Genomic DNA, 19,400 nt, shown 5'->3' on the forward strand with positions numbered 1-19,400 from the left:
GAGGTGTGTGTGTGTGTGTGTGTGTGTGTCTGTGTGTTTGTGTGGTTTCACCTATCCTGTGTGATATTTGACAGCGAGGTGTATGCATCTGTATCATGTAGAACTGTACGAAATTTCGGTCGTTCTTATTATTGTTGCAGCATCAGAGCGGTTGACCAAGTACAGCTGTTCAAAGCTATTGTGTGGAAAATATGTCACAGACTCTGCTTGTGTCCAACTCCACCGTTACAGTTGGAGGCTGTAAAACGGAAGATGAATTGTTTTGAAAGTCACACAACCCCCAGTGAAATCACTCATTTCACTCTGACTTTGGTCTGATAACATTTGGAAAGAAGATTAAGCTTTTTATCCACATTTAACTTAACAAAGAGGATGACCAGCGCAAGTCTGCATCCTCTCATGGCCACAAACTCTGTATTAAATGCAGAGTTTTACCTGGTGGCCGAGAGCTTGATAAACATCGTGTGAGGTCATTTGGTCTAGCAGCACTGTGAGATTGAGCTCACTCAGCAGGGGTGACCAGTTGAATGTATGGTTTCGATTCATACAGTATATTTGCAAAGCATATATTATATGAATTTTGCCATCTAGATGTGGTTGATTTTGTCAATAGCGACAGGCATTTGTGATCAGAATCTGTGTGTGTGTGAGTGGGTGGGGGGCTGCAGCAGCCTGTAAGATCAATCCGAGGTCTCACCTTTTCTTTCATTTCTGTCGATGGGAAAGTGAGAACATGGCCAGCACCCGTCGAAAGAGGAGACACCTTTGCAGCATGAATGGACCCGCTGACAGGGACAGAGATGCTGAGAGAGAGAGAGAGAGAGAGAGAGAGAGAGAGAGAGAGAGGTCTCAGTCTGTGTGTGTGTGTGTGTGTGTGTGTGTGTGTGTGTGTGTGTGTGTGTGTGTGTGTGTGTGTGTGCTCTCTGTCATGTTATTTTTTTTTTCCAGTGGAGAGTCAATAAACAGCCACTCTCTCCTTTAATATGCCTGTGTGTGTAAACCAGCATGAGATGAGCCTGGCATGTTGTAGTTGGCTGACTTTTTATTTCCTGTCCATGAAGTAATGGCGGCATTTTAGTGTGTGTGTGTGTGTGTGTGTGTGTGTGGGGAGTGGAATTTTCGACGACTGCTGGAAATAAGATTGGTTTCATTTTCTCAGCAAAGTAATCTTCACAATAATTACAACTTTTATTATTTTTTTAGGCTAAATACAGGTGTTAGTCGTCCAAAGCCAAAGTTATGCTTTGACCACGCTACACCAGAGATGAATGACTTCATCGCCACCAGCTTGGCTTCTCTTCTGTTTTTGGCGTGGTGGCGTATTTTGTCCACAACAACCTCTGAAGTCCCATTTAGCGCCTTGTTAGCAACCACTGTTTTAAGATGAATACGTGTATTACTGACTGGTATTTAGTGATATATTTTATACTGAAGAGGAAAGCATTGGAATATTTACAGCTGCACGTTAACCACAGACTTTATTTCAGGTATTTAATTGAAAAAAACCTTTCAAAGAACCTTTTGACATTGAGACGAGGGAATGGGAAGTGTACAATTTTAACTTTCTTCCTTTTTTTCTGCACATTAATCAACATTTCAGCCTCACATGGATGGAATCCCCAGGCTTTAGGACTCTGTTAAGGCCAACATTTGCAGTGTGTGATGTTTTTTTCACAGGGACAACAGGACAACAGCGAGCGAATTCACTTGAGAAAGACAATGAGAGAGTTCTCTCGTTATAAGACTGAAAGCCTGTAAATGTTCTATTTATAGATGCAACCTCCAGACATTACTGGTATAATCGCGATGGCGAATTGATGGTAGTCAGCCAGGGTACAGGCCAGAGTGGACCAACCTGAGCCTGGTTCTATGTGTGTCAGAAGAGGACTCAGATGGACCTGCGTCTAAGAAGAAGTAGGATGAGGGTATCCTATAGCAATGCATCATGTATCTACCTTTTTTTAGCCTTTTCTCCAACAAGGACAGTTATGTCTAACTGACACGCCACAAAGCCAGAGGCTACACCAAAGAGTGCTACACTACCTGGGCACCCAAGCGGCAATTCATTCTATGGAATAGCCTCTTTATCAGTTACATGATACAGGAACAGAAGCTCTGAATGGCAGATAGTTGAACTTTTACTATCATGTCGCTTCTGATGAAGTCCATCTGGCTGCTTCTGTGCCCTCAGGTTACATCACCGTGACATGTCCTCATGCCAGAGTGGAATATAGTTCAGAGGAAACAGACCACATCATTTAGCAGCCTGTCTGCTGGCTGCAACATCATGCTGCCGTATCCTAGCAACCAGTTTAGAGGAAGGGCTCGCTCAAGCAAAGCTTCAGTTCCAGCTGGTGATATCTGAGGAGTGTGTGTGCGTGCGTGCGTGCGTGCGTGCGTGCATGCATTGGCTTGCTGGGATAACGGATGAGTGTTGTAGAAACAAGCATGCTGGCTCAATCCCGCAGGGAAGATCAATATCATCTATACATTCATCTCTAATTACCACAGCGGAAGGAATCTCTCCCTTTTCTTCATCTCCTGTTTTCTTTCATCGTCTCACCTTACATTTCCCTTTTGTTTTTTTAACTTCATCCCCCTTTGTCTTCCTCCAACTTCTTCACTCAACTTTTGTTTTCCCTCTTCTGTTCTCAATTTAGAATCAATTATAGCGGTGAAAGAGAATAAAATCTGTGTACTACTCAACTCAGGAGTTGTATTTACACAGCAATACTTTTACATGGCTCCCAACTTTTGTCAGTTTACTTAAAGGCAGAATACAGTTTGTGGTGTGTAAACACAAGATTCAAAGTTGGCTCCTCCTCCTTATCGACGCTTGGTGTGAAATTGCCATGGAGTGAAAGCCAACCCCAGATCCTCTCTCGTTATGTCTAGTGTTTCAGCCTGCTATACCCATATTTGCAAAAACTGGCCAGGAACATGGAAAAAAGAGGAGAAAATGAGTGTAAGTGAATGCCAGCTAGTGTGACCGCCTGCAGTGCTCCTGCAGTCTCACACCTGGTCCCGCTGCTGTCGGCTTGAGGCTACATGAAGGTTGATACCCAGAAAAACCCTGAACATGGAAAAATAAGAAAATACAGGCAAAGGGCAGAGGCTTCATTTAATATACATGTGGGCTTTGAGAAGGATTATTTTTATGTTGATGTTCTTTAGCGAAACGTCACTCATTCTGCCTTGAATAACCTCTCCTCTTTTCTGCACACACTCACGTGTTTTTGTACTCACAACATAAAAAAAGTACCTCACCATGGGATGTCTATTTGTCTTTTTTGTCTATAAGATTTGAAAGGCTCCGCCTCCTTCCAGCGATGACAGTTTTAGAACCTTTCATGACTGATTTCGGTCTCTCCTGCTCTCTCTGTCTTTGCTAGTGCTGAGTATAGGTGAAGGAGGTTTCTGGGAAGGCACAGTCAAAGGAAGGACAGGATGGTTTCCAGCAGACTGTGTGGAAGAAGTTCAGATGAGGCAGTATGACCCACGACTAGGTAAGACACCCACAAATACACACTCCGACTTGATTTACCACATACGCTGCTCATTTGCTGCCTCTCACTGAATTATAGCTTGATAGAAAAAAGCAAGTTTAACCACATAAGACTTTACAGTTACGTAGGAACACTTCTACGTCGAGCTCCATGTTGCACCATTTACCTGCTTCACGGAGGCAGTTGAATATATTCGGTAATGACTAATACTCAGAACTCGCCGCAGTCTCTTGCGTACGCAAAATCAACTTCTTCATGGTTGGAGCACACTTCCTTCTCTCAGACGAGAAGTAAGCCAGAAGGGGACGGTGAGCACAGCCCTTGTGTGTTTGGTCAGGATTCTGTCCATGGTGCTGAACAGCTGAATCCATCCTGCAGTTCGAACATGTCAGGGGGTGTGCTGATGAAAAAAAGGAAATATTTTGATTATAATGAGCTACAGAAAACTCTGGGATTTTCCCACAACTGCCTGCTTGTTCCCTAAAACAATAATAAAGAAAATGCAGTTTTTAAATTTATTTTTTTTCCCAAGTGATCAAGAAAATACCGAATCGGTGCTAAAGCCATCCCGTTTGTGTTGCAATCGGCCAAATATGCACAGACGTGGTATTTGTTTTTCGTAGGACAGTGCATTTTTGATTGCATGGCTCTTTCTGCAGTCACGGGTAAAAAAAAGTGACACTTCTAAGGGAAAGTTTAACTTTTAAGTTTTATCTGTGCTGTATATCTGATTTTACCACAAAAACAAAAGCAACCAAAGCTTTCTGGGGTTTTTGATGCGTCTGTAAAGTTGGACTTTTGTGTGAAGTTTATGAGGTTAATGTACTTTTTTCAAATTGCTTATTTACTTGGTTTAATGGAGATGTTAAACAAGGAACAACTGGCATCTTGTTTTTATGGTTGATGTCAAACTGATAGATTTTTTTTTTATAAATATTGACATAATCATATTTAGCATTTGCATTTCGGCCATTTACCGCGTGTGCACGCACTGTAGCTTTGAGCTGCCAAATAATTGAAGGCCTTAAAAAAAGTAAAGTTGTCATCTTCCAACATGAGGTATAAAAGACGACCCGGGTTTTTGTACAAGTGAACATGATTAGCGTGATTTCCAGCCATCATCTCCCTGTTTCAGCTTCCCTTTGGATAATGGAAATAGGATAATTCAACACTGCAGGCTTTTACCATTTCTCTTAAAAAACAACATGTTTCTCTTCAAGTATAAAAAGCTCTCATTTTCTCTCTCATTAGTTGACATTTATCTCCCGTCCTGATTGCTGACTGTCTTTCATTTCCCACCAAAGACTCTCAAGCTCACAAGGACACTTAATTAGCGTTGAATTTAGCACAGGTGCACCGGAAAGGTCGGCCATTTTTGGATGTGTTTATAAACAAACATGTAGACAGTGAGGGCACCGACGGCAAGATAAAAAGGATATTTGATCGAAATCTAGCAAATTAGCAGTCAAATATCATTGACACACTCAAATTGATCCATTTTTAAAAATCTTCAGCTTCCAGTTTAGTTTATTAACTTTTTTTTGTTTTATTTTACTGTCATTAAAATCTCTTGTAGCTTTGTTTTGAGAGTATACATAACAAGTGATAGAGAATCTCTGTCCTGAGATTTATGCTGTAAAAAGCCAATCTGTGATTTTGAATATATTGCAGGAATGAATTTGTGACATATTGAAATGTTACCATCCGGTTTACCAGAGCTGCCTCGACAACTCAAACATCAGCTTGGTCTGAGTGCGATTTTGTTCCATGTTGGTCAAGAAAGCATCCGTGCTTGAGGAAACGGTGATGAAAAAAGAATCGGTTATATTTTATCTGCCGGAGAGGAACCATTCAGTAAAGGTCCTGACTCAGAGTGATTCTAAATGTGCTCAGTGTGTGACTTTATATGAGATAATTCACTGATGTGTTAGAAAACGGATTAGCATCTGAATCAGCTGCACTCACTAATGACATTAAAATTGACACTGAATACATTTAAAGGTCCACATTTTCATGTAACAACTATTTTAAGCAACTAGTGTGAAAACCGTGACGACCGGGAAGATAAATCTTCCATGCATGTTACTGTGACAGATTTAACTGGAATCCTTTGTAAACAACCAGGAGTGAGTCCGATTAACGTGACCGCATCCCGTGTAGACTGTAATTTAATTAGCAGATGGCACATTTTGTGTGCTGCGGTCTCAGGAGAAACAACATGTGCAACACTCGTGCTGAATTTAAATTCTTTGCTTCATAAAAAAAGGCATCGTGAGGAACATCTGGTGAATGTGTGAGAAAGTTTAGTTTGATGTGAGGCGCTGCAGCAGTACACATTCTAGCAACGGGACAAGGACAAATTTGTCATGAATATCTTTTTGTCATGCTTCTCCGGGGACATATTTCTGGAGCAATTGGGGTATTTTTCCCTTTTCAAATGATTGTTGAGGGATTGAGGTTAGCTCAGAGTAGGTGTGAAAAGATGAAAAAGGCAGGAATCTCTAAATACCCCATTTAAATGCATTGTGAGAAAAAGATACAGGAAGGTGGGAAAGAAAGGGCCCAGATAGCGAGGGAGACGGATGGTGGAGCATACTCTAAAGGACAGCCAAGTGGAGACAGCGGAGCCAGGAGAGAGGGGCAGGGAGATGGGACTGATATTGTGCCCCCACTCACTCATAAATCCTGAAAAACTCAGATTCCTATTTCTCAGGGATTAAAAAGTATCTCCTGCTGCTCCTTGCTGACACTGTGTAATGTTTAGGGATGAAACGATTTTCCGGAGAAACTTAATCACTGAAATACATTTGCTTTGTTCCATATAGCCACACACGGCCCAGTGGTGACGATGGCCTGTTTGGGGGTATTAGCGCCGCGCTAGGTGACGTGGACTGAATGAGAAATCAAATGAAAGTGTCTGTAGTTTGGACTCATCAGAGCAGAGACGCACTGTAAGAGTAACTTAATTTAGTATTTAAAATGAATCCATTTTGAGGAGACGCTCGTAAACAATGTGGCTACAAATTATAGAATGCTGACTGGTGGCGACTCAATAGCAGTGAGCTGGAAAAGAGGCAAAAATTTGTGTCGTCTGACCCGGAAATGGCCGCTAATTTTCTTTCTCCCGTTGAAAATAAATCCAGACGATAGTCAGGTTTATTTATTTGTTTTGTCCAGAGTGAAAGGAGAATACATTTGCTACTGTGGGTTTTGTGGTAACACTTTTGAATAAGAGTAAACTACTAACGATTAGTTAACCATTGTTAACAGGTAACTGGCTTTAAGAGCGACCTGCTCTTCTTAAGAAAATAATGACGGAAAGTAAAATGCTGGAGTCAGTTGGTGTCATGGTATGCAACGTAAGCAATAAAATATAGATTTTTCAAGGGTGTGAGGGGAGGCAGGGTGACAGTATTAAAAAAAACAACAAAAAAAAAACTTGCTTGTTACAGAAACTTAACCAAGTGCTTGTTTGAACCAAAAAGGTGATCTAAACTAACTTGAAATATCATTTAAACAGTAACAGTTGTACAAAGGAAACGTGTGTTTGTGTCGTATCAGAGAGGTGGACCTTCCGTGTTGTTGTGATCATATTTGATTTGCAGCATCGGCCTGCTTGGTTGCATTAAACCACAAAACTTGCAGGAGCCCCTTGAACATCTCTCCCCAGGCAAGAATACGCATGCTGCAAATATTACTTCTGAAAAAAATGATTATTACACTGAGCAATGTCTTCAAGGTTTTTTTCTAATTTCTGAATATACTGAGGCATATCTAAACTAATCTCACCCCAGACTCATCAACAGTGATGCAACAGCAGAATAACAGCATGACACATGGACACACACTCACACACACGCATACACACACACAAACTCAAACACACACATGCTGGGGCACACTAAAACACACACAGGTTTGTTTATCTGAAGGCAGCCATTGAGGCATCACTGACAGGGCAATATGTCTCAGGCTAGTGAAGCAGGAAAGACAGACCCGTCTACAATTAAGTAACCCAAATACTACAGCTCTCTCTCTCTTTCCATCTTTCTCTCTCTTACCTCCTTTCTTATTTCCCTCCCCCTCCCTCCCTCCCTCTCACTCACTCTCTCTCTTTCTCTCTCTGTCTGTCTCTTTTTTTTTCCGTTCAGCCACTGTACATCACCCAGCTGTCATGCCTCTGAAAGTACTATCCCTCTTTATTCATCTCTTTTTTTAGTCGGGGTTTTAAAAAAAGAGAGGAAATCATGGCAATAAGGAGGACCAAAAAAATGCAATGATGAAAATGAAGAGAGAGAGAGAGAGAGAGAGAGAGAGAGAGAGAGAGAGAGAGAGCAGTTGAGTGCAGGGAAAGAAGCATACTTTAAACCATCACCGACTCCCTCGGCTGTTATCTGTCACCACATGACCAGCGCTACCTGCAGCCAACACTTAATCTTTAAGAGTGCCTGACAGAAATGGAGAGAGGGAGAGAGAGAGAGAGAGAGAAAGAAAATAAAAGGTATTATAGTGAAAAAAAGAAAGTATGAACGAGTGATGGAGAAAATGAGCAGGAAAAAGCAAAGGCTATTGATTGAACTCATTAAGAGTGATGCAGTGGGGAAATTCTGCTGGCTCGGGGCAAACAGTTGATTATGTTTAGGAGGCGTTATTATAAATTACAGAACTGAGAGTCAAATTGTCATTTTTAAACACTTTCTTTCAAAAAAAAAATCTGTAGAGTATGTCTGATATCTTCATCTCTCCTCCTGCTCTGCGAAGGGGTTAATAGTTGATGTTTACTCGTGCTAATGGAGGGGATAATGATGGGAGTATGAACTGTTCTTCCCTCTCTAATGGTGGGACCAAATTGCTGGGGGCCACTCATTTTCCCCAACAGTACTGTTAATCTCTGGGCTACAATTCCGTTAGGGTTTTTACAGCCCTCTAGTCAATAAAGACCCCGCCCCATCCTGCTACCCCCCAATAAGAAATCGGCAGCCTAATGGACAGCCCAGATGGTCAATGAAACAAAACTTCAATTTCCAGCCGTCCTAATTTTCATTATATCAGCCGTCATTTTTCTCAGGGCGCCCCCAGACCCTCTGGTGTCCTAAAGGACCATAAACAAAAGTATTTTTCTCTGTGATGGAAAATAAAAGCAATGCTTGATTTTCTCAATGGTCCAATAGCTTAACAAGCATGCATTTCTTTTTTTCTCTCTCTCTTTGTGCTCATTCACTCCATTCCCTTGCTCTCGTCCTCACGCCGCGGCACAGTTGAATGACTCACAGCCGCATGAATCAGCCCAGTCACATCCAGCCTGAGCTATTTTTAGCCTGCCCATTAAGAAGTTTGGGAATGTGTCTGCACTCCTCTAGAATGCTTAAACATCAGTGTTGCTGCGGCAGCTGAGACTGACATGAGCAGAGCACGTCGGAGGGGAGGTAGAGAAATGGATCGGTGAGGTGTGTTTTTAACGACTAAATAAACATGAAGGAGAAGAAACAAAATCAGCCTGTGAAACCAACATTTGAGAGTTTCTAAGGGCAGAATTAGATTTGAGCGTTCGCGCGGTGTTCTAGCAATCGGTGGATTGATTTGTATCCCTGACTGAGTCAAAGCAGATCACAATAAACCCAACCACCCTACACCACCTCATTAGATTTCTGAAGGCAGCTTTCTCAGACAGCTCCTTCATAAATATATTTATTTTACTGTTTCAGATAACTTTGGGTTTTAAAACCCCTGTATAGAAAATCACACTTGAAACCGAAGTTGCCTTTCACTACCACCGTGATGTACTGTGTTATGGAGGTCCAGAGGAGACATGGAATGAATGAATTGATATTTAAAAACAACACACAGGACTGCGCTGCAGAGATTATCCCGTGTATATTAAAGTGACAGAGAATAATAATAGGCTTATTACCATTAAAGTCCTCGAAGACGAGAGAATATCAAACAACAAGAAAACAAGTTCTGACAATCGATGAAACATAAAAGTAGCAGGTAGCTAAGACATGTTTTAAACTTTTTGTCATAAAAACAGATTTAAATATGGCCAATGTTGTGTTTAGTAGCCATTCGTTTAAGGCTCCTTGAAACACGTTTTGTGAATTTTTTTTTTTTTTGAAGATTATGAAAATCATTATTATTATTTGACTGTGTGTTTCCCTCTTTTTATTTGGTGGTTCCCTCTTCTCACCCGGCGTTGTCCTTCCATTAAGCCAGCGGTGTGAGACCTTCTTGTGCATCCTGTAATGTTTTGGTGCACAGACAGCCGTTCATCTGCGTCTCTTAACGAGGGGGAATCACCTTCACCAACAGCGTGACGCACATTTCCTCATTCAGAGTTCCCTCCTGGAGGTGGAGGGTGTCCTCCAGACGAAAAGCTGGTTTTTAAACCAGACTTTTATCTTTGCAACTTCATTTATTGACTGTTGATTTATTTCTCTGACTGTTGGGGAAAGAGAAGAGGCACACAAAGTAACGGAGAATCCTTAAACCCCGGCCAGTTGCAGTGTGGATACTCGTGCTGGATTTGAGATTAAAAACTGAACGTTACATTTGGTCAAAACAAATTACAGCGTCTCTTTAACCACTTCTGGAATGGCACACCAGGTTCCTCGCAGGTCGCTGCTGGTAGAGGACAGCCTAGCGTTGCCAAACCACACTGGTTAAAGTATGTTAACCTGGTTAATCTGCTTTTACCATATTAGCTTTTGCAATAACAGCTATCTGGTTGTGTCAAAATGCAAAAGCTAATATCAAATATAACTGTAGCAAATCTCAAGCTGCTCCGGTGAGCTTCCATAACAGTATGCAATTTTGAGTATAGCAAGAATGTTTCTTTCATCCTTCAGTGTGTCCTCATCCCTCATCAAGCCCCCCACCGCCCGTCCTCTCACAGTCAGCGTGTGATTTATTAACACAGCAATTCTACATCTCACGTCTTTCATGTCTCAACAGTAAAGCATTTGCTTTTCCATGACAAACTACTCTCAGTTAAGTTCTCTCATCCTGCTATAAATTTGTCCACTCAGGCCCAGATTGCAAATCATGTAGATTGTGAGCTGAGTTGTTAAGTTTGTCCTGGTGATCTGTGAAACATTGAGCCGGTTTGCAAATGTTGATGGTGCGTTCATGCTATCAGAGACTTTTTCCGTGCACGCGCCTAGTGTGTGTAGTCTGTGTTGAGTCAGCAGGTAGTTCAGCAGTCAACTAATCTATCTTATTCAAAAGAGTGAGAGAGAACTGAAGTGTGTGTGTGTGTGTGTGTGTGTGTGTGTGTGTGTGTGTGTGTGTGTGTGTGTGTGTGTTAAAGTTTAGCTGAGTCAGTGATATTGACTGGAAGTCCTGCCGTTTAACCCTGTAAAAAACATGTAGTGTGTTACAGTGACATATTCCTCAGTGCAGTTCACAATGCGTGTATTTGTATGTGTGTAGGTGTGCATGTGTTACGTGTGTTTGTTTGAAGCAGAATGATGGCCACTATCTGTGCTTTTCATCAGAAGTCAGTGGAGTGTGTTGAGCCCCCCCCCCCCCCCCCCCCCTCTCTCTGGAGGACAGATCCATATCAAATCATAATAGATGGTGCTGCTATTTGAACAATGAATCAAAGCTGAAGCAGGTCTCACTGTGGAGCAGAGACATATCACATTTGACAGAGACCACATTGGATCACAGCAGGTCACATTCAAACATACACACATACACACACACACACATACACACAAAGACATATGCAGGTTACTGCATTTCACACCGCATCTTGTCTATTTCACAGTGTTATGGCTGCTCTTACACACCACATCCACCAGCAACAGAAGTAAGTAGTAGTTGACTGAAATGGGTTTTTCAGTGGCCAGTGCCAATATTTAGAGATCAGGCCAGTGTATACTGCTACACACAAGCTACAACGATCGGTTGATAACCAGATTCTGTCACTAAAGATTGATTGATTGATTGATTGATTGATTGATTGATTGATTGAAAACAATTGAAAAATAAAATGAATGAACTTAACATTTATTAAATAGATGTCTACTGGAGAGTAGAATCTGTCTGTGGTGCCAAAGAGCATTATTATGAAGAGTGTTTGTTTTCTCTTGAGCGCAAAAAAAAAATTGAAAATAAAACGTTCGTTGTCTGTTAGCTTCAGTAGATGCACTCCGGACTCTCCTTGTTATCCCTCTCAGCAGCACCACAGCACATCATGTCTTGTGCCAGTAGAATGCAGAGTAACGAAACAGACATCTCAGGCGTCTCAGTGCGCAGGCAGCCTGATCAGTGTGGCTGCCTGCGCACTGAGACGCCTACAGATGTTATTTATTTGTTTTTTTTGTTTTTTTTTTTATTGGCCTCATGCGTGCAGGCACCGGCCAATGGCAATAATTGGTCTTCATCTAGGAATTACGCAAATGGCTTTGTTACAACTCGCCACCTTGTATGCTCGTCATGAAAAGCTCAAAATCCCAAGTGAACGTTGTTGGACGTCCACTTCCATCATGTCAAGGTCATCGTTTTGTTTTGTTTTTTGTTAAGGGTTTTAGGATAAGTGCCTGAAATAAGGTCTGTGGTTCACGCTAACTTAAGATATTGTCACATTTTTGTTACGGCATGAACATATCAAGAAACAATGCACTTTCAAAGCTTTTTACGTGTTTGCTAATACGTGGCTAAATAAGAGGTTGATATGCACATTGAATTTCACTGCATCCAAATAGGAATGAAGTTTCTGCTTGGTGGGGCGATGTTATGTGTCATAGGTGTCATTTGTTCACAGCTTACTTCTTCATTAGCTTTTTACTCCTAGCAATCGCCTTTACACTTCTGAAATCATATATGCGGCGTTCGTTTGCCCAGGTTATCTTGGGTCTATCATAAACTTACATGCGCCACAGAGTTTATCTTCAGCAGTAATCTATACACCAAGTGTAAAAAAAGTCGAGGGCACCCATGTTGATGCTGACTTCCAGGTTGACCTACAAAAACACATCATCCATGCGGTTCTCTGTTCTAGGAGATCCTCGATCATAGACTTTTAAGAACAGTGTGTGGCCTCGACTCTGTTTATATTCTCTGATTCTGTCAGCTGTGCTTAATCTTTATTAGCTCTGCAGTTACAGTTTACAGCATTAATGTTTATGTGCTTTATTTTATCACGTTTTTGGCTTTTATTTGCAAGTGGACTGTAAAGAAGTAACAGGGAATTTATGCTGCTCCCATGAGTTGAATCCCTATGATGTTTTGGCCTTCTTCAGAATACTGTTGATGTACTGTATAACACAGTGTAGCATTGGTATTCTCAGTCACCAGAGAGGGAATCTCCAGTATGGAACTAGATCAGTAGCACTGATGATTCAGTATATTTACTTCGGTTTGAGGATTCCTCGTTAAATAACCATTAGAACTGAACGCCTCTCGTTTCTGCCTCTGGTTTTGTTAAATACGTGTTTGAGTGCGTTTGTTCTTGTCTTGACCTTGAGTCAAAGGCACGTCCTGATGAGCTGTTATGCTGTTTGAAGAGCTTGTACAGTAGTTGCTTCTTTTTTGTCTGAATTTGACTGAATTATTCAAGGCTTCTTCGACTTTGAGCGGAGGTATTTATAGGCGTTGGTCTCTGCCTCTGACACTTACGCAGTGACAACGAGCTCTCTGAAGGCTCGTCGGCAAACCAACCAATTCGGGCGGAGGGGAGGAGAAAGACAGAAAGACAGCGCAGATGTGAAATATATGCATATGCTAAATATGTGCTTGTTTTTTGGAGGCTGAAACAGAATGTGACAGTAATGTGAGAGACACTGACACAGTTTTCAGTGCTTCTCATCCAGGAACTTATTTCACTCGCACAATACGGAAGCTGGGAATACATCAATAGGAAAATGGCGCTAAGGAATTTGGGAGAGTCGAATCCACGGCTGGTCGTTTCAGGAGAGCTTTTAAGCATCTCCCGACAAGGATGAGAGGGAGGCCTGAGAACTCTTTTCAGCGTGTCAACCATTGCTGAGGGATTGATGGCGGAGTGGAAGGATGACCCATCTGTCGACATCATAGAAAGGGAGTTGTAAAGACAGTGTTTCTTCTAAAAAAAAATGGACTGCTGTCCCGTCATGGTGTCAGAGCTGCCTGTAATGTGTAGCAGGATAGATGGGGTGGTAACAGTTGTGAAGGCGGAGCAACCAAACTCCGCATGTCGTGACCTCTACTGGGGTAAGTTACTCCGTCTGAGTGTGACGTCAACAGCACTTTGAGTTCTATAGAGGGCAAATGCACTTAAAGTCATCCTGCATTTGCTGTCAAACTTATATTAGATCTAAAAATACACCCCCTCTGTATATGGCAGAAACTAGCGAGTGACTCAGCATGAATGGTAAATGGAGTTTATGTATTTAGCGGTCTTGTTTATCCAAAGCGCTTTACTATATTGCCTCACATTCACTCACAATCACACGCTGATGGCTGCAGTGGGAAATACGGGTTTTACAGACTGACTGCGTGTGTTTTTTCTAATTTTCTGAAAAAGTTTATTTGTAAGTCACCGTGAACTTGAAGCAATGTGAAGATGAAAATATTTTTGCAACAAAGAACTCATTAAAGTTCTTATTTGTTGACTTTGCTACTTTTGACTCCCCTTCATCTCTGCCTCATCCTCTTAAAGAAATTAATTTCTTGTTTTATACTTCATCTTTAAATCCACCAAGGAGCTCTTGTTTTTGTGGTGTTTGTTGATTTGTTTGTCAGAAGGTTTATGGAAAACAAGGGGGGCCAATCTTCACCAAACTTGGTAGAGGGGTGTAGTGCGGGTCAAGGATGCATCTGTCCTCAGTTTGGGGGGAGTTTAGTCATTGCAGCTCCTCCGAGTGTGTCAACCAGAGTCATCTCAAGTTTGGTCAGAAACACCTCAAGACCTTGGTAAAGGGTTACTGTGAGGACCGTTATCATGGCAAGGAGGCCAATTTAGTGAACATGAAACTCTAACTCGTCGTGGGCTAATCTATTCCAAACGGGGCTGGTTTGAGAGCCCCAGCCTGAAGATATCGCAAGCTGAATATAAGTCATAGTTTTGGCCCCACCTAGTGGTTACAGGAAGTATGCCTCATTTGCATTATTTCAGAACTGCATGATATTCAGTGTAGTGAGCACGTGTTCCCTAGTGCCACCCATTGAAAAACAGGAAGTGATACTTGTCCCTCTGTGCATGTATTAATCATGCTCCTTCATACAAAATCCAAATTTCAGCAGGGTTCGCCTCCTTCTCACAGTACCAGTCCGTCCCTTTCAGAGCAGGGCAGAGGATGTTGTTATGATGCCATGTAAAGCCCTTTGAGACAAACTGTTTGTGAAAACAGGCTATACAAATAAAATTGGCTTGCCTTGCCCTTTCCAGTGCAGATATTCCCTGATTATCAAAGAAACCCCGTTATCCAAACGACCTTCCATCGCTCCAAATGACAAAGAAATTGCAGATCTGGCATTTCAACTTTGGGTGCCTTGGCAGCACATTGCTGTCACACTTAATAGCTTCGATGAACTCTATTGTTTAGGGCAGGCATTATTAGATCTCACCTCTTATTCAATTTGATCAAATGGACTTTTGTTCCTAATGGACTGTTGAGCCCTGAAATTTCATTGTCTTGGTGTGTACATTGATCAGTGCACCTTTTAAGACCAGAAGAAGGAGATGCTGAGATTTTTTTTATTCTGGGCTGAGAGTGACGGGTAACAGTCTTTGAATAACAAACACATTTCTGATCAATAGTTTGATGCTGACACTTAGTCTCTGCTAGTTAATATGCTTCGATATGAGCTTTGATTTGGACTGAATAAATGAGGACATGAACTAATGTGTTTGGCTCAGTAAGAGGAGAGACAGACACTCAGTGTGCTTAAGACGAGCTCAGAGTTTGCGTAACTAGTGGATGAAAACCAAGATAACTTCACATTTTCTGTTACAGTTTTCCTGAAAAATGAGTTAAAGAGGTCACCAATTGGCCTCTCTCTCAAATTTTCCTTTCACTACTGAATTCACTCTTTCATCTCTCCGTCCTGTGTCACCCTCTACACCTTGGTTGATCACGCTACCCCACATTATCCTCATCATGTCCATAAACACCAAAAGTTTCCAGTTGCACATCCGTATGAAATGTATATCCTCAATGAAGTTTTTTTTTTTTTTCCTTTTGATGTTGAATTATCTCGTAGCTCCAAACCATGAGCGTGGCTTATTATCATAAACTACGCTCATGGTTTATCAGTGTCCCTTCCATGACCCTTTTTAAGTGTAAGCATGACAAATTTTTATCCAAGAAAGGAAAAAACAATTTTTTTAAATAATCCTTCAGTGTTGGATGAAGACATCAGGGGGAGACAGTGGAAGATGGAGTGCAATAAGAAAACATCATATTTCCCCCTGTGCTGCTTGGAAAGTGGTCTTGTTTCCACCTGCACAGTCCAGGAAGTCCCTGTTGGATCACTGGAATATTGTGAGATAGCAGAAATATTCCAGAATGAGAGGCTGCTTCTTTTATATTGCCACAAAGAACGACGTTTAGACACTGAGGAAGTTGTTGCACAAGATAGTCAAACTTTGTCATAATTAATACAAACTGTATTTAGGGGTTTCCCAGAGTTTACAAGGACCCCTATCAAGTCCTTTATCCACCGGGGTTTGGACGTTAACACGCACAACATGAATGTGGAGGCAGGGGGGCAGGAGGAATGAGATGAGTAGGGACGTGGAACCAAAGATTTAAAAAGTCAATGAGGCTTACTTGATAAGTGTGTTTGTGTGTGTTTGTCTGCAGCTCTTATCAGTGGTAAACCAGCATAGGTTAATTCCCTTTCAGCAGGGTTCAGAGAGTGTGTGTGTGTGTGTGTGTGCGTGTGTGTGTGTGTGTGTGTGTGTGTGTGTGTGTGTGTGTGTGTGAGAGAGAGAGAGAGAGAGAGAGAGAGAGAGACGTCCTTCAGACAAGGGCAGGGAAGGTGTGATTCGGTCCAGTACCGAGGTCGTTTACAGCAGGACTCTCAGCGATGCAGCACGTTTAAATGTTGCAAAATGAGCTGTAATGTCAGAACATGACAGAAAGTTCCATGTGCTTAATGTGCTCTAATCTTGGCTGTAATAACTGTTATAAACTCGAAGAACATAGCTTATTGACACATCTTAAACTGAAAATGTTGGGTTGGACCAAGGGGGTGGTAATTAGTAATTCTGTTTGGATATCCTTCAAACTTGAGGCTTCTGTTGCTGCTCACTCATAGTGACTGGATGGCTACAACATTAAAGGTGCACTCAGCCTTGTTGCATGGTTTCAGCACGATTTCATTTTTGTCTCAAACCGTAGGCTTAATCCGCGAGCTGCCTGCCCCCTGAATACACCATGAAAAAGTCCAGTCCCTGGAGAAAACACAGAGCTCACAAACAGCAAACAAACACTGAGTGCACAGGATGTGCACACAACCACATCAAACCACATTCTGGCCATTCACCGACAAGATGGTTGGGGATGGGTGGGGTTAATGTGCATGCATACATTGGGGAATAAGCAGAGTCGACTGAGTAGCGTAGTAGCAAGTGTATGAGAGGCGAAACGGAAATGATGACACTCGTGATCCATTTTTCATGGAATAGTTTGTTACTCCCTGCTTATTCTACAGGTCCTAGCTAGCACTAGCATCAGTTCCAGGAAGGACAAACTCCACACAAAGTGTCTCTTTTGCATAAGCTCATAAAATGATTTTAAACATATCAGCAGTAACTCATAACCTATTATAGTAAAGATATTGTATAAAGGCAGAATATAAATTTACTCACGGAACAGTTGGCGTTTGCTCACTCATCTTAGCGACATTAGCGCAGCACAGGTCCACTTTCCATGTCGATAGGCGTTCATGACATTGACAGAAACATGGGGGGGGGGGCGGGGGCGGCTGCTCTGTGTTTGTTTGGTATTTACCATTGTGGTGACATCTGGCAACAATGCTTAGTGTACCTTTAAGTTTAATAATCACCTCCTCTATGGTGAATATGAAAAGGATTTTCACTTCAGGAACCTCTTGAGCTCTCTTCTAGAAGCACTTTTGCTCTTCAAAGCAGGCCCCCTGTTTCTAAAGAGTGAACTCTAAATGGACTTGAAGTGAAAGGCAATGATGGATCTTTTGTTTTATGTTGATCCAGACCAACAGAACCCAGCTACAACCTTAAGTGCACTTGCCTGCTGTGAATTCCTTTTACCAGCAGGTGTTCCTAGTATTTTCCTGAAGCCACAGTCTGGAAAGCCTCAGTGTTCCCATTCAGGACGTTTCTCCTCTTTTGTGTGTTTAGTCATGGTCATCAGTTCATTTTCATATGAACTTCCTTTAGAATTAGAAGCATCACCTTTTTTCACCTTGTAAAGAATGATTCCTCTCAAGAATGTCCAAATTCTAGGTGCTTCTAAGAAACAAAATCAAAAAATTTAATGAGTTTAAAGAGCCCCGGAGGGCTGTTTTCTCCGTCCGTAGTTTGTTTTATTATCCGTGGATGCATTTATGTGACAAATTTCCCAAAGGGGACAAAGAAATGTATTGTGTCGATGTCTGCGAGCCACAAGGGCAACTCAAATTATGTCACATTTAATGTATCTAGCAGATCTGTCAGTCTGTAAGTTCACCAAATGTGAACATTTTGCATTTCATGTGCACCACATTGTTTTTCTAAAGACTCCAGTTCCACCATCTATCAGGAGATGCAGCTTCTTCAGCCTGATGAAAGCAACATTCTCTCCAGATCTCTGCTATTAAACCCCTCTCAGTTTTTTGAGGTCACTTCCTAATGCGTGCACACAATCGGCCTTCATACTGTAGATGTCTCTCTCTCTCTCTCGCTCGCTCGCTCGCTCTCGACCTCCCTCTGCATTTAGTTTTACTTCACTGGGGTTTTTCAGACATGTTTTCCTAATGATCTGAATTTTTTCCCTTTTTCCTTTCATTTATTTATTTACTGTTTCAGTATTGTGGGTGTGGTTTGATAAAGAAGAACAATAGAATTAGAATGTCTTTTTTGAACACCAAATATTTGGTCTCTTGCACGTGTGTGTGTGTGTGTGTGTGTGTGTGTGTGTGTGTGTGTGTGTGTGTGTGTGTGTGTGTGTGTGTGTGTGTGATAGATGGAGGTGGAGTTGATGTTATCTCTGCTATCTGCTCCCTGCCTTTAGATGCTCCTGGGCTCTACAAAATAGATGATAGTTATGATGAATGAGCTGCATTTCACTCTCAGACTGCAACTGGTATCACACACACATATACACATACATACACATTCATACACACACACACACCCACACACACACGCAGTACTGTCCCTATGCAAATTCCAAATCCATTTGTACATTCACACCGAGACATTTTTGATGTGTGTGAACATGAAGGAAAGCGTGTGAATGTGTGCATGTGTATGGAGTGTAAGGGGCAAATGAAATGCGCAGGAAATGACAGACTCATCCAGAACTGTCTCCCCAAATATCACCTTTTCTTTCAGAGCTGCCTCCCTCTGACAAGCAGTGTTAGCAAAATGCCACGTGTCTCCTGCTAAGACCAAATGTAGACTGTAACCTCCTAAGCTGAACAAAATACCAACCAGCTCTCATCTCGCTATGATGACCCTCATGGAACAGCCAGCTGAATTCCCATTCTTAATTACGCCACATATTCATTGATATTCTCTCATCTTCCCACCACTTAGTAGCTCTAAAGTACCTTTACATGTACTAAGAAACCCCCGTCTCTCAAACTGCAGTATTTACAGTAATTTCTCATTTTACTGTATTGTGGCCTTAGACGTCTGAGCAAATTCAAAACAATCCACTGGACTTTTTCTGAGAAAGAACGAAATTTAATTGGACTATTAGAGACAATGACACCATTTATCCG

At 41.8% G+C, this 19,400-nt stretch overlaps 1 protein-coding gene across 7 annotated transcripts in view; it reads left to right on the forward strand.

Moving 5' to 3' along the window:
• shank3a (SH3 and multiple ankyrin repeat domains 3a) overlaps positions 1–19,400 on the forward strand; it is a 141,492-nt gene that overhangs the window by 97,229 nt on the left and 24,863 nt on the right. For all 7 annotated transcript variants that reach the window (XR_015117052.1, XR_015117053.1, XR_015117051.1 and 4 more), the window contains one exon: positions 3,393–3,506. Coding sequence is in view for 4 of the 7 variants with exons in the window: in XM_086208806.1 (XP_086064932.1) it covers positions 3,393–3,506 (114 nt within the window). In the remaining 3 variants the exon portion in view is untranslated. The remainder of the gene's footprint in view (positions 1–3,392; positions 3,507–19,400) is intronic.

This window comes from Aulostomus chinensis, chromosome 7 (genome assembly GCF_037954235.1).
Source record: "Aulostomus chinensis isolate RoL2024-O1b breed Wild chromosome 7, RoL_Achi_v1.0, whole genome shotgun sequence".
Classification (NCBI taxonomy): Eukaryota; Metazoa; Chordata; class Actinopteri; order Syngnathiformes; family Aulostomidae; genus Aulostomus; species Aulostomus chinensis.